Genomic DNA, 13,554 nt, shown 5'->3' with positions numbered 1-13,554 from the left:
TTGGACTGGTGATGAGAGGGAACCACACTGCTGGGCCTCAAAAGGCATCTCTTACATAGGGCCACTCCTCCAAAATCAGAAGACATAGCCAACTCACCTAATACATAGATATAAGCATGGAGAAAGAGGCATAATGATGATACAAAGGAATACATTCCAATTAAGGGAACAGGACAAAACCCCAGAAAAGAAGTAAATGAAACAGAAATAAGCAATCTCCCTGACAAAGAGTTCAAACAAAAACTCATAAAGATGCTCACTGATATTGGGAGAAGACTGGCTGAACACAGTGAGATTGTCAACAAAGAATTGAAAAATATAAAAAAGAACCAACCAAAAATGAAGAATACAATAATGGAAATGAAAAATTCACTAGAGGGACTCAATAGCAGAGTATATGATACAGAAGAACAGATCAGCAAGCTGGAAGAAAGACTAGAGGAAATCACCCAAGCTGAACAGATAAAAGCAAAAAGAATTAAAAAGAATGAGAACAGTCTAAGGGAACTCTGGGAGAACATCAAGCACACTAACATTCGTATTACAAGTGTCCCAGAAGGAGAAGAGAGAGACAAAGGGTCAGAGAATCTATTTGAAGAAATAATAGCTGAAAACTTTTCTAACCTAAGGAAGGAAACAGACATACAAGTACAGGAAGCACAGAGAGCTCCAAACAAGATAAGCCCGAAGAAGCCCACAAGACACATTATAATTAAAATGTCCAAAATTAAAGATAAAGAGAGAATCCCAAAAGCAGTAAGAGAAAAGCAACAAGTGACATACAAAAGAAAGCCCATAAGGCTATTGGCGGACTTCTAGGCTAAAACCCTACAGGCTAGAAGAGAATGGCATGACATATGTAAGTGCTGAAAGGAAAAAACCTACAGCCAAGAACACTGTATCCAGTAAGGTTATAATTCAGAATGGAAGGAGAGATAAAGAGTTTCCCAGACAAGCAAAAATTAAAGGAGTTTATCACCAAGAAATCAGTTCTATAAGAAATGCTGAAGGGACTTATTTAAGTAGGAAAGAGATGACCACAAATAGGGATAAGAAAATTATCAAAAAAAAAGGCAACAAAATCACTGGTAAAGGTAAAAATATAGTAAAGGTAGATCAACCACCTATAAAGATAATATAAGGTTAAAAGACAAAGGTACTAAAATTACCTATTTCAATGATAAGAAGGTAATGGATAGACACACACAAAACAAGAGATTAGATATGATCTCAAAAACCTAAAATGTGGGAGGAGGGGAGTAAAAGAGTAGAGCTTTTAGAAAGAGGTCAAGCTAAAGAGACTATCAACTCAATATAGACTGCTATATACATAGAATATTAGACAGGAACCTCACGGTAATCACAAACCAGAAACCTATAATAAGTAAACAAATAAGTAAGAGGAAAGAAATCAAACATATTACTAAAGAAAGCCATCAAACCACAAGGGAAGAGAGCAAGAGAAAAAGAAAGGAAGAGAGAAGAACTACTAAAACACCCATTTAAAAAAAGGAACAAAATGGCAATAAATACATATTTATCAATAGCTACTTTAAATGTCAATGGACTAAATGCTCCAATCAAAAGGCATAGGGTGGCGGACTGGATAAAGAAACAAGACCCATATATACACTGCATACAAGAGACACACTTCAGACTTAAAGATACTCACAAACTGAAAGTGAAAGGACAGCAAAAGATACTCCATGCAAACGGCAAAGAAAGAGGACATAGAAATACTTATATCAGACAAAATAGACTTTGAAACTAAAACTGTAACAAGAGACAAAGAAGGTCACTACATAATGATAAAGGGAACAATCCAACAAGAGGATATAACACTCGCAAATATCCATGCACCCAACAAAGGAGCACCTAAATATATAAAGCAATTATTAACAGACAAAAAAGGAGAAATAGACAGTAACACAATAATAGTAGGGAACTTTAACACTCCACTTACACCAATGGATAGATTATGCAACACATCAATAAGGAGACACTGGCCTTAATGACACATTAGACCAGATGGACTTAGTAGATATATTGAGAACATTCCATCCAAAAACTGCACAATACACATTCTTTTCAAATGTACATGGAACATTCTCCAGGATCGATCACATATTAGGCCAAAAAACAAGTCTCAATAAATTTAAGAAGATTGAAATAATACCATGCATCTTTTCCGACGACAAAGGTATGAAACTAGAAATCAACTACAGGAAGAAAATCAGAAAAGCCAAAAAAATGTGGAGATTAATCAAAATGCTACTGAAGAATGACTGGGTCAATGAAGAAATCAAAGGAGAAATCAAAAATACCTGGAGACAAATGAAAATGAACATATGACATGCCAAAATCTATGGGATACAACAAAAGCGGTTCTAAGAGAGAAGTTTATAACAATTCAGACCTACTTCAACAAACAAGAAAAACCCCAAATAAACAATCTAACAGTGCATCTAAAGGAACTGGAAAAAGAAGAACAAAGCCCAAAATCAGCAGAAGGAAGGAAATAAAAATCAGAGCAGAAATAAATGAAATAAAGACTAAAAATAAAACAGAAAAAATTAATGAAACCAAGAGCTGGTTCTTTGGAAAGATAAACAAAATTGACAAACCTTTAGCTAGGCTCACCAAGAAAAAAAGAGAGAAGGCTCAAATAAATAAAATCAGAAATGAAAGAGGAGAAATTACAACGGACACCTCAGAAATACAGAAGATTATAAGATAATACTATGAAAAGCTATACACCAACAAATTGGATAACCTAGAAGAAATAGATAAATTCTTAGAATCATACATTCTTCCAAACCTGGACCAAGAAGAAGTAGAGAATTTGAATAGACCAATCACCAGTAAGGAGATCGAAACAGCAATCAAAACCCTCCCCAAAAATAAAAGTCCCGGACCAGATGGCTTCCCTGCTGAATCCTACCAAACATTCAAAGAAGACTTAATACCTATCCTTCTCAAACTCTTCCAAAAACTTGAAGAGGAGGGGAGGCTTCCTAACTCATTCTATGAAGCTAATGTTATTCTGATACCAAAATCAGACAAGGACAACACAAAAAGAGAAAATTACAGGCCAATATCACTGATGAACAGCGATGCAGAAATCCTCAACAAAATACTCACAAATCAAATGCAACAATACATTAAAAAGATCATACACTATGATCAAGTGGGTTTTATTCCAGGGATGCAGGGATGGTTCAACATCCGCAAATCTATCAACATGATACACCACATTAACAAAATGAAGAGTAAAAATCACATGATCATCTCAATAGATACAGAGAAAGCATTTGACAAGATACAGCATCCATTTATGATTAAAAAAACTCTAAATAAAATGGGTATAGGAGGAAAATACTGCAACATCATAAAGGCCGTATATGACAAACCCACAGCTAATATCATTCTCAATGGAGAAAAACTGAAAGCTATCCCTCTAAGAACAGGAACCAGACAAGGATGCCCACTGTCAACACTCTTATTTAACATAGTATTGGAAGTCCTAACCAGAGCAATCAGGGAAGAAAAAGAAATAAAAGGGATCCAAATTGGAAAAGAAGACGTGAAACTGTCACTATTTGCAGACAACATGATTTTATATATAGAAAGCCCTAAAGAATCCACTAAAAAACTTTTAGAAACAATAAATGAATACAGTCAATACAGGATACAAAATCAACATACCAAAATCGGTTGTGTTTCTATACACTAACAATGAAATAGCAGAAAGAGAAATTAAGAATACAATCCCATTTACAATTGCAACAAAACGAATAAAATACCTAGGAATAAACTTACCAAAGAGGTAAAAGATCTTTACACCAAAAATTATAAAACTTTGTTGAAAGAAATTGAAGAAGACATAAAGAAATGGAAAGATATTCTGTGCTCTTGGATTGGAAGAATTAACATAGTTAAAATGTCCATACTTCCTAAAGCAATCTACAGATTCAATGCAATCCATATCAAAGTTCCAACAACATTTTTCACAGAAATAGAACAAGGAATTCTAAAATTTATATGGAACAACAAAGACCCCGAATAACCAAAGGAATCCTGAGGAAAAAGAACAAAGCTGGAGGTATCACACTCCCGGAGTTCAAAATATACTACAAAGCCATACTAACCAAAACAGCATGGTACTGGCACAGAAACAGACACACAGATCAATGGAATAGAATCAAGAGCCAAGAAATAAACCCACACATTTATGGACAGCTAGTATTCGACAAGAGAGGCAAGAGCATACAATGGAGAAAGGAGAGTCTCTTAAATAAATGGTTTTGGGAAAACCGGACAGCCACATGCAAAAGAATGAAAGTAGACCATTCCCTTACACCATGCACAAAAATCCACTCAAAATGGATTAAAGACTTGAATGTAAGACCCGAAACCATGAGACTTCTAGAAGAAAACATAGGCAGTACACTCTTTGACATCGGTCTTTTAGCATATTTTCAAGTACCATGTCTGACCAGGCAAGGGAAACAAAAGAAAAAATGAATAAATGGGACTACATCAAATTACAAAGCTTCTGCACAGCAAAGGAAACCATCAACAAAACGAAAAGACAACCTAACAATTGGGAGAAGATATTTGCAAACCATATATCAGAAAAGGGGTTAATGTCCAAAATATACAAGAACTCGTATGTCTTAATAACAAAAAAACAAACAACCCTATTAAAAAATGGGCAAAAGATCTGAACAGAGATTTCTCCAAAGAAGATACACAGATGGCCAACAGGCACATGAAAAGATGTTCAACATCATTAGCTATCAGGGAAATGCAAATCAAAACTACAATGAGCTATCACCTCACTCCGGTCAGAATGGCTATAATTAACAAGACAGGAAACAACAAGTGTTGGAGAGGATGTGGAGAGAAGGGAACCCTTGTGCACTGCTGGTGGGAGTGCAAACTGATGCAGCCACTACGGAAAGCAGTATGGAGTATCCTCAGAAAATTAAGAATAGATCTACCATATGATCTAGCTATTCCACTGCTGGGTATTTATCCAAAGAATTTGAAAACACAAATGCATAAAGATGCATGCACCCCTATGTTCTTTTCAGCATTATTCACAATAGCCAGGACTTGGAAGCAACCTAGGTGCCCATCAAGGGACGAATGGATAATGAAGATGTGGTATATATACACGATGGACTACTACTCAGCCATAAGAAATTATGAAATCCGGCCATTCGTGACAACATGGATGGACCTTGAGAGTATTATGCTAAGTGAAATAAGTCAGAAGGAGAAAGTCAAATACCATATGATCTCACTCATAAGTAGAAGATAAAAACAATGACAAACAAAACACATAACAACAGAGATTGGATTGGTGGTTACCAGAGGGGAAGGAGGGAGGAGAAGGGCAAAAGAGGTGATTAGGCACATGTGTGTGGTGATGGATTGTAATTAGTTTTTGGGTGGTGAACATGATGTAATCTACACAGAATTTGAAATACATTACAATGTACACCTGAAAGTTATATAATGTTATAGTCCAATTTACTGCAATAAAAAATAAATTTTAAAAAATAAAATAAAAACCAAAATGGTTCCACTTATGTCAACTTTTCATACATGCAATTATAAGAAACAGAGATCCTGTGTATCCTTTACCTAATTTCCTCCAATGGTAACATCTTACAAATCTAAAGTAACTTTCACAGCCAGGGTATTGACATCAATACAATCCACCTAGCTCATTAAGATTCCTCTGTTTTCCTTGTACTCGTGTGTGTGTGCATTTAGTTCTGCACACTTTATCACACGAGTAGATCCATGTAGCCACCACCACAGCCAAGATACTTCATCACCACAAGGATCCCTCCTGTTGCCCTTTTAAAACCATACCTTCCTACCTCCTCCCTCATCCCTATTCCTAACCCCTGGCAACTATTAATCTGTTCTCCATTTCTATAATTTTGTCATTTCAATGTTATATAAATGAAATTATACAGTATGTAACTTTTGGGGTTTGGATTGTCTCAGCATAATTTCCTTGAGAGTCATCCAAGTTCTTGCATGTATCAATAGTTTGTTTCCTTTTATTGCTAAGTAGTAATCCATGGTATGGATGTAACACAACTTGTTTAACCTTCAGCCATTGAAGGACATCTTTGTAGTTTCCAGTTTGGGGCTATTACAAATAAAGCTGCTATGAACATTTATGTACTCCTCTCTCCTTTTTGATCACTAATTGATACAGATGCTTACTTCACCGAGATCTTTGTTCCTACTGTTGTAAACATGACTTGTCACCACACTGTCCTTTCTATGCCAACTCCTAGTGGCTTTGGGTAATCTGCCCAGAAGCTCCCCTACAGGTATTAATCACTAGACAGGCACTTCCAAGTCTTTCCTCTAAAAGAAATAAAATACACCAAACATGAGCCAGACAACCCGGGCTCACACTGCAGGGCCTCTGCCATTTATACTTGTGAAATCTCAAGCAAGTCGCCTAACTTCCTGATCTGTTTCATAATCATCATAATAAAATAGCTAATAGTTGTTAAGGTTTCTTTACTGACAGCTCATGGTGGGAGTGTAACGTAATGGTTAAAAACAGGAACTCTGGTACCAAGCTGCCTGGGTTTGGGTTTGAATCCTGACTCTAGCACTTGTTGGGTATGTGACCTTAGGCAAGTTATTCAACTTCTCTGTGCCTCAGATTTTCCATCTGCACATGGGCATGCTAATAATTCCTATCTCAAGATGAGGATTAAATTTATACATGCAAAATATTCAGAACATGCAAAGTGCTTAGAATAGTGCCTGCCATGCAGTGTTCACTAAATTAGCTCATTTGCTATAAGGCAGGCACTATTGTAAGCACTTTACACAGATTATGTTATTTAATTTTATCAATGACTTTATAATACAAGTGCCGTTATAAGATCAATTTTACAGATGATAAAATTGCAATTTAAGGGATTAAGTCATTTGCTTATGATCATGGGGCTGGAAAATGAGGGAGCTGAGGTTCAATTTTGAGTCTGTCTTTGCTCCTAAACTGCTGGCACATAAACTGGGCTTGTCATTGCCCTGCCTTGCAGAGCAGTTATGAGGATTTGCAAAGAAAAGTGTATTCTACAGTGTCTGATATTCAAGTTGCTCCACACATGTTAATTTAAGTATTGGTGGTTGATGAGCAATAGATCATTCTGTAGTTCTACATAGCAGAAATTGGCATCTTAAGATACAAACCACAGAGACAAAAGTAGCATTGAGTTTTGAGGGATACATCTGAAAACATGCATCTGCAATGCCAACCTGCCCCAACAATCACAACCAGACTGAAGTCCATCCAACTTCCCCACAATCCACTACAACAGAGCAGCTGCCTCACTTCCTTTCTCAGAGGGCTTTGCAGCTACAATGCAGAAATTGCTCACAGTGGCACCAGTGCGAGCTCTTACAGGACAGAGGCCACACATTCTGCATTTTCTTGCCCCAGCCCTTACCCCAATGGCTGGGAGCAGCCTCTTGGCAAACGTGTACAGAACCCCAGTGAAGCTCTGGTGTAACAGAGTCACTTCCTCTTATGAGGCCTCAATGTCCCTAGCTGTGAAATGAGGGGTTTCAACCTTATATGCACGAGAGTCCCTTCCAGTTCTATGTTCTCCACTAGTAGCAAAGCACTAGGCCACCCTTTTTCTTTTTTTCCTTTCCTTCCTTTTTCCTTCCCTCTCTCCTATTTTTCCTTCCTTCTTTCTTTCAGTCATGCAACAAATATTTCCTACCATGTGCCAGACCCTATGCTAGAAACTGGGAACTCAATGGTTAGCAAGGCAAATACAGAAAAAAGGGACTTAAGTGTTTGCTGATTTACTGAATGCTGTAAATGCACAAGGATATTCGATTCTTACTTTGAAATTTTGCTTGAACACACAACCTAACTATGCAGTTCTTATCATTCCCAATGACATGCATGCGAGAAGCAAAGGAAGATCCAGTTGTACCAAACACTTAAGAGAAGTTCTTCAATTCTTACATACACAGCAACAATTATTACGTAGACAGTTCAGGCTTAAACAGGCTTGGGTGAAATTGCCAAGATCATCGCACCAGTTACCCAGGTGAGACTGGCTGGTAAAAACTCTGTGAAAAACTATCCCAATTCCAACTTAAAAACGTGCTTTAAGAAATTAAGCATATGTGTGCATTCACAGTCAAGTTGGGAAAACGACTTCCTCTTTAGAACTAGCTTAAGAGTATAAGCAGTGGCCCATGTGTACAGAAGGAGACAAATGTGGAGCTGACCAACAGAAACAGATGATAATGTCATTCAATTTGTAGTCTCTGTATCTGCCCCTTATAAAAGTAGAAACTTAAATGTTCGGAAAAGTCAACATTGATGTGCCAGGGTGAAGTGATCAATCACTGCAGCCTTCCTATGCCTTTAGCTCAAAGGACAAATTAGTTCAGAAAATCTTCTGATTTTTAAAAAATTTTTCCTGAAGAGTTAATAGGGGAAGCAATAGACATGAAGAGACTTTGAGATTTGGCCAGATGACGTAAGAATAAGCAAGTATGTAATTAAAAGGGCCACAAGTAAAACAGAGAGGAACGAGTGAACCAGTCCTCGAGGAGCATCACGGTGCAGTTGGAAAGTGACACCAGTGGGCAAGTTTTCAAAATTCTCATATATTAGCCAGAGGCCTTGATGATATGTTAATTAAGAGGTTTGTTATTTTTACAACTGCCTTACTTCTCGAATTCTGCATTTTAAGTCTTTTATGAAAATGAACACCGTGATGTTGTTAAGACATAATAGATTTCAAATCTTTGACATTTGTGAAACATGTTTGTCAAGTACCCATGGTGGGTACAGTTTTATTCTAAGTTTTTCCAACCTGAGAAAAGTCTCATTTTTAATATTCAGAATATATCTAAAAATACAGAAAAATGTCTACTTCTCAAATGATGACATCAATAGCACCTACTTATAAAATACCTCTCCTTCAAATAGGTCTTTACGTAAAAACAAGTACAAAAGACAGGGTCATCATTAAGGATTAGGAACCCAAAAGATCTTATTTCCTGATTGTAGGACTGGAAAATTCACATTTGTGCATCAGCACTGATTTTAGATTTGTGGAAATGCCACCTACATGAATTCCAATTTCATATTTCAGAGGCCTGTCATCTAGGTATCTATGCTTTTCAAAAAAATTCTATCAAAAGCAAGTAAGGAAAAGATAACTCATCCTTAACACATTTCCAAGGTATTGCTTAAAGGAAAAGAAAATAAGAAATAGTCCACGCAAGTTTCTATTTCTTTTAGACTAAATTAATGAAATCTCTTTTAATCACAGCCTTTAAAGATCCAAATAGTAGGAAGAGAAGGATTTACCCCAGTAATAACTGAACATTTTATCTATCGGGGTGTCAAGTGAATTGAGAAGAGGGGTAGCACATATTAGGACATAACAGTAAATCTTAACCCACCAGAAAATTCAAGGGAAACAGCACCAAAAGAGTAGGTATCAAGAAATTACATCACGTACCCACTCCAAAAGGAATAATGAAGCACTCACCATCCAAAACCATCACCATAATCCAACAGGTTTCAAAGTGTCCCCTGAATTTACCTATTCAATGAATGTTTATGCTCTTATTTCTCTATGTCTACTGAATCAAGGAACGTTCATTCTTTTTCATTATATTCTAGGTGGAAGGTAGGCAAGTGTTACTCAGAATTAATTGGTTCTTTCATCGCTTCATTGGTGGTCTCTTCAATCCAGTAAAAAAACATTTAGCTGGGTAAGGGGAGCTGACGACAGTGATGAGAGAGAAAGAAAAGAGGCAGTGAGTCACATTCACCTTTTGTAAGGTTCTAAGCTATAAGTGTTCAAATTCAGGGCTGCAATCTGGATAGGTGCATAAAAACAGTCACCGTTCTGTCCCCCCATTTACATCCTTCTTCTTGAAAGAAAAACCATAGATGTGTTTCTAGATCAAAGAGGAAAAGCTGCAAACTGCCACTGTACAAGAGGCTGAACAGCAGGCAGTGTGACCAGTTCCTAAACCTTGCTCAAGGAATACCCTGCTCACGGGATCCAGGTCCAGACACAGCAACGGAGCTTGAGGCAACAAATAAGGACTGGGGACACCAGCTTTACTAACCAGAAGGCAACTGTTTTTCTGAAATTTCAGAATTACTCACGTTGAGAAGGGTGAAATTTATCTATAAAAAGAAATATTCAAAAATTTTTCTGATATTAGAAGAGAATATAAGCACAGTAACATTTTAGTGCTGTTGGTATACCTTTTTAGCACAAATCTATTTATTTTCCTCCTTACTTACAAACTGCCCCCTGCCCCAAATAAGGAGATTACACAGAAATAGTCTTGATATCAATGTATGTTATAGCTTCGTTTTCCTATTTCCTTGGTCTGAGAAAGATACTGGGGCTCATGTTTAGAAAAGTAAATGAAAGGATCAATTGACATGATTATTACATTTTATTTAAAGATTTTAGAATATGAGTGGAAGAGTTCACAAAAGTTACCTGAATCATTAAAAACCACAAAATTGGCGAACTTTCTAAAAAAGAGTGGATACCAAAATAGCTTTTAGGAAGATGATAACCCTATTAGTCTCTTAAATTGCTGAAGAGAGCAAAAGACGACTTAAGATCTGAAGAATAAAAGTTATGTTTATAAACATGCTAAAGAATAATTAAAACAAAACAAAGAAAAAAGTATGAGGAAAAATATATTGTGTCTTGTAGGTTAAATCCTATTACAAATGAACATCATTTCTATGGGACTCTACAGTCCACTTCAACAATATTCAAACAGAAACACCATTACTAAAAGAGCTTCAACACTCCTCTAGAGTTGGCTATTACAGAATTTATCCTACACATAGGTTAGGCATGAAAAACATCCTGAAGAGACTCAGAATATCTGCACACATAAAACTCTCCAAATTGCACTTATTGGTCTTGAATCCAGTTGAATGAGGGTCAACTACAACTTGAAGCTAGTCACCTTGGGGTAGAAGAGTGACTTCAGGCCAAAGGGCACTCGGCTATGGTTAATTCACATGGCTACAAGTAAATTCTTAAGTTTCTCCTCAATTCCAAATATCTACTGAGAATTAAAGAGCAGAGGAAACTTTCTAACCAATTTTAAGAATTCACATAATAAAGGGTAATCATTACAGAGTTTATAAAGCCATAAATTTTACTATAGAAAGGAGAAAGTACATGGCATTAATAGATCAAGCATGTGAATTCTAGAATACCGAAGTTCTTTTTCTCTTGCTTAACAATCAATTATATGGGCTGCAAACTCATATCCATGACAAACCTGTAGTGTTTTGCATCATGTCAAAGAAAGACCAATATATTTGCCTGAGTGTCCCACTAACCTCTATCTAGAGCTATTATTCTTGATCTTTCTATAAAAGTTTCTTTTCAAATAGTTTATTAATTATAACAACTGGGAAGAACAGTGTGAGGACCTGAATACATTAGCCAAGCAGTGAAGGCAACAAACTTCCTTTAAACCTGCTCTCCTGCCTGTAAAATAACCCTTTCCCTCACTTCTGCAAGGGTACCCAGAAGAAAGTGGCATTTCTTGGCCATCACAAGTCTCAGGTGGCATCTTCAATGTTCTGACAAAGGTCTCTGAACCTGCAGCTCATGCCTCTGGTAATTCAGTCCTGTTCTCAATGAGAGAAATCTCCAGCACAGGTAAGAGTAGCTGAAAGGCATCCTGGATATAGGAAGCACTGTTTGATGCCTGTCAGGATTGAGAAAACAGGAAAAAGAAAATATTACAATGACTTAAAAGAGAAAATATACTATAAGACAACAAAAAAAAAACAGATTAATTTTTATAATCTAACTAGAATTTTCAGCCTGGCAAATAAGAGCACAGACTTAACCATTTCAGTAAACTTATAAGGGAAAGAATGGTCTAGTTCTTAAGATGATACAACAGCACCAAAAAAGAATGTCAGTATTTTCATCCAATTTGCCCATCAGAAATAATAACTGTTCTTTGCCATTCTCCTCAAATTCGGCATTCAAAACTTACTTATTCTTTGATTGAATGTGTAGATTCTGCCACAGCATTTTAGTCAATTACTCAAAGAGGATTTCAGGGGTTATGAATCCTACACCAATGGGATTTCCAATCCATTGTGAAAGTTATTCCACGGATTCAACACAATTAGTGAACACAAGATAAGTGCTCACGAACATAAACAAGGAATACTGCTTTCAAAGATGATACAATATAAATATATTTCTATTGGTACAACAGACGTATTTATGAGAAGTGTTGTGGAATCATCACGCTCAGAGTTTGTCAGACTTCATTTATATCTGACAAGTTATGACTTTACAGAAGAGCAACAACAGAGAGTTCATATATTAAGAGAAAAATGTAGAATTTCAAGGACAAGAGTGTTTCCAATCTGTAAGCAAGCACAACCAACTCAAAATAGCAATGGGGAACCCATATCAAGTGAGTTTATCTTTTTTGGATTTATCAATGGCAAGTACTCCTATTTAAACTTTAGTATGACATTTGATATTGAATTTTCTAGCCAAAGAGACCTCAGAGATCATCTAGTTAAATCTCTTATTTGGCACATAAAGATAAAGAGATTCCTAGAAAGATAAATGCCTAGTCCAGGGCCACACAGCAAATCAGGGAAGATCCAGAACAGGACTGGGCTCCTGGTTTACAAATTTCTTTCAGTTATACCACTCTGCCATCTACTAAATCACAAACTTATTTTTTTTAATTGTTTAAGTGGTCAGAAGAATTTTCCTGGCTATTCAAAGAAAATTGTGTAGTTAAGGAATTAAAGGCTTTTCCTTGGTGGTAACTTTAAAAGAACTTAAAAGTAAAGACGTTAACAGTCAGTAGTTAAAAATTGTTTTCAATTCATATTTAAAACCTAATCAATTATAAAATATATTTTCTTTTTTTTTTTTCGTTTTTCTCCCCAAAGCCCCCCAGTACACAGTTGTATATTCTTCGTTGTGGGTCCTTCTAGTTGTGGCATGTGGGATGCTGCCTCAGCGTGGTTTGATGAGCAGTGCCATGTCCGCACCCAGGATTCAAACCAACGAAACACTGGGTCACCTGCAGCGGAGTGCGCGAACTTAACCACTCGGCCACGGGGCCAGCCCCTAAAATATATTTTCTGCCACCAGACTTACATAAATATAATTTAAACAGATCACCAAATGTCTAAAGTGTTTGCACAATTAATTTGCAAGGTAAGAGTTCTTAAAACATGGAATCCAGAAAGCATCAAACATGGAGGCAATCTAATAGATCATGGGATCTTCTTGTACTCCCCCTTTCCATGGATTTAAACCATCTATCTCCTTAAATCGAACGGACTTATGGTGATTATGTAAACAGTTACCTCTTTGACAAAACAAAGCAAACTTCATGGCAAGACAGTGACAAAATGTTTCGTTTTGTTTTGTAACAAATCTCTTCCACATAAACCCTAGACCTTTAAGAAGCAGTGCTTACCTGTTTGTA

General features: G+C 36.5%; 1 protein-coding gene across 1 annotated transcript in view; it reads right to left on the bottom strand.

Annotated features, from left to right (window-relative positions):
- Positions 1 to 10,481: 10,481 nt before the first annotated feature.
- Positions 10,482 to 13,554, bottom strand: part of FAM114A2 (family with sequence similarity 114 member A2) — a 34,450-nt gene continuing 31,377 nt past the window's right edge. Inside the window, exon 14 of the mRNA XM_014846924.3 lies at positions 10,482 to 11,787. Coding sequence (XP_014702410.3) covers positions 11,686 to 11,787 — 102 coding nt within the window. The 3' untranslated portion in view covers positions 10,482 to 11,685. The remainder of the gene's footprint in view (positions 11,788 to 13,554) is intronic.

This window comes from Equus asinus, chromosome 9 (genome assembly GCF_041296235.1).
Source record: "Equus asinus isolate D_3611 breed Donkey chromosome 9, EquAss-T2T_v2, whole genome shotgun sequence".
Classification (NCBI taxonomy): Eukaryota; Metazoa; Chordata; class Mammalia; order Perissodactyla; family Equidae; genus Equus; species Equus asinus.
The sequence above is the reverse complement of the archived record's forward strand: the minus strand, read 5'-3'. Positions and strand labels throughout refer to the sequence as shown.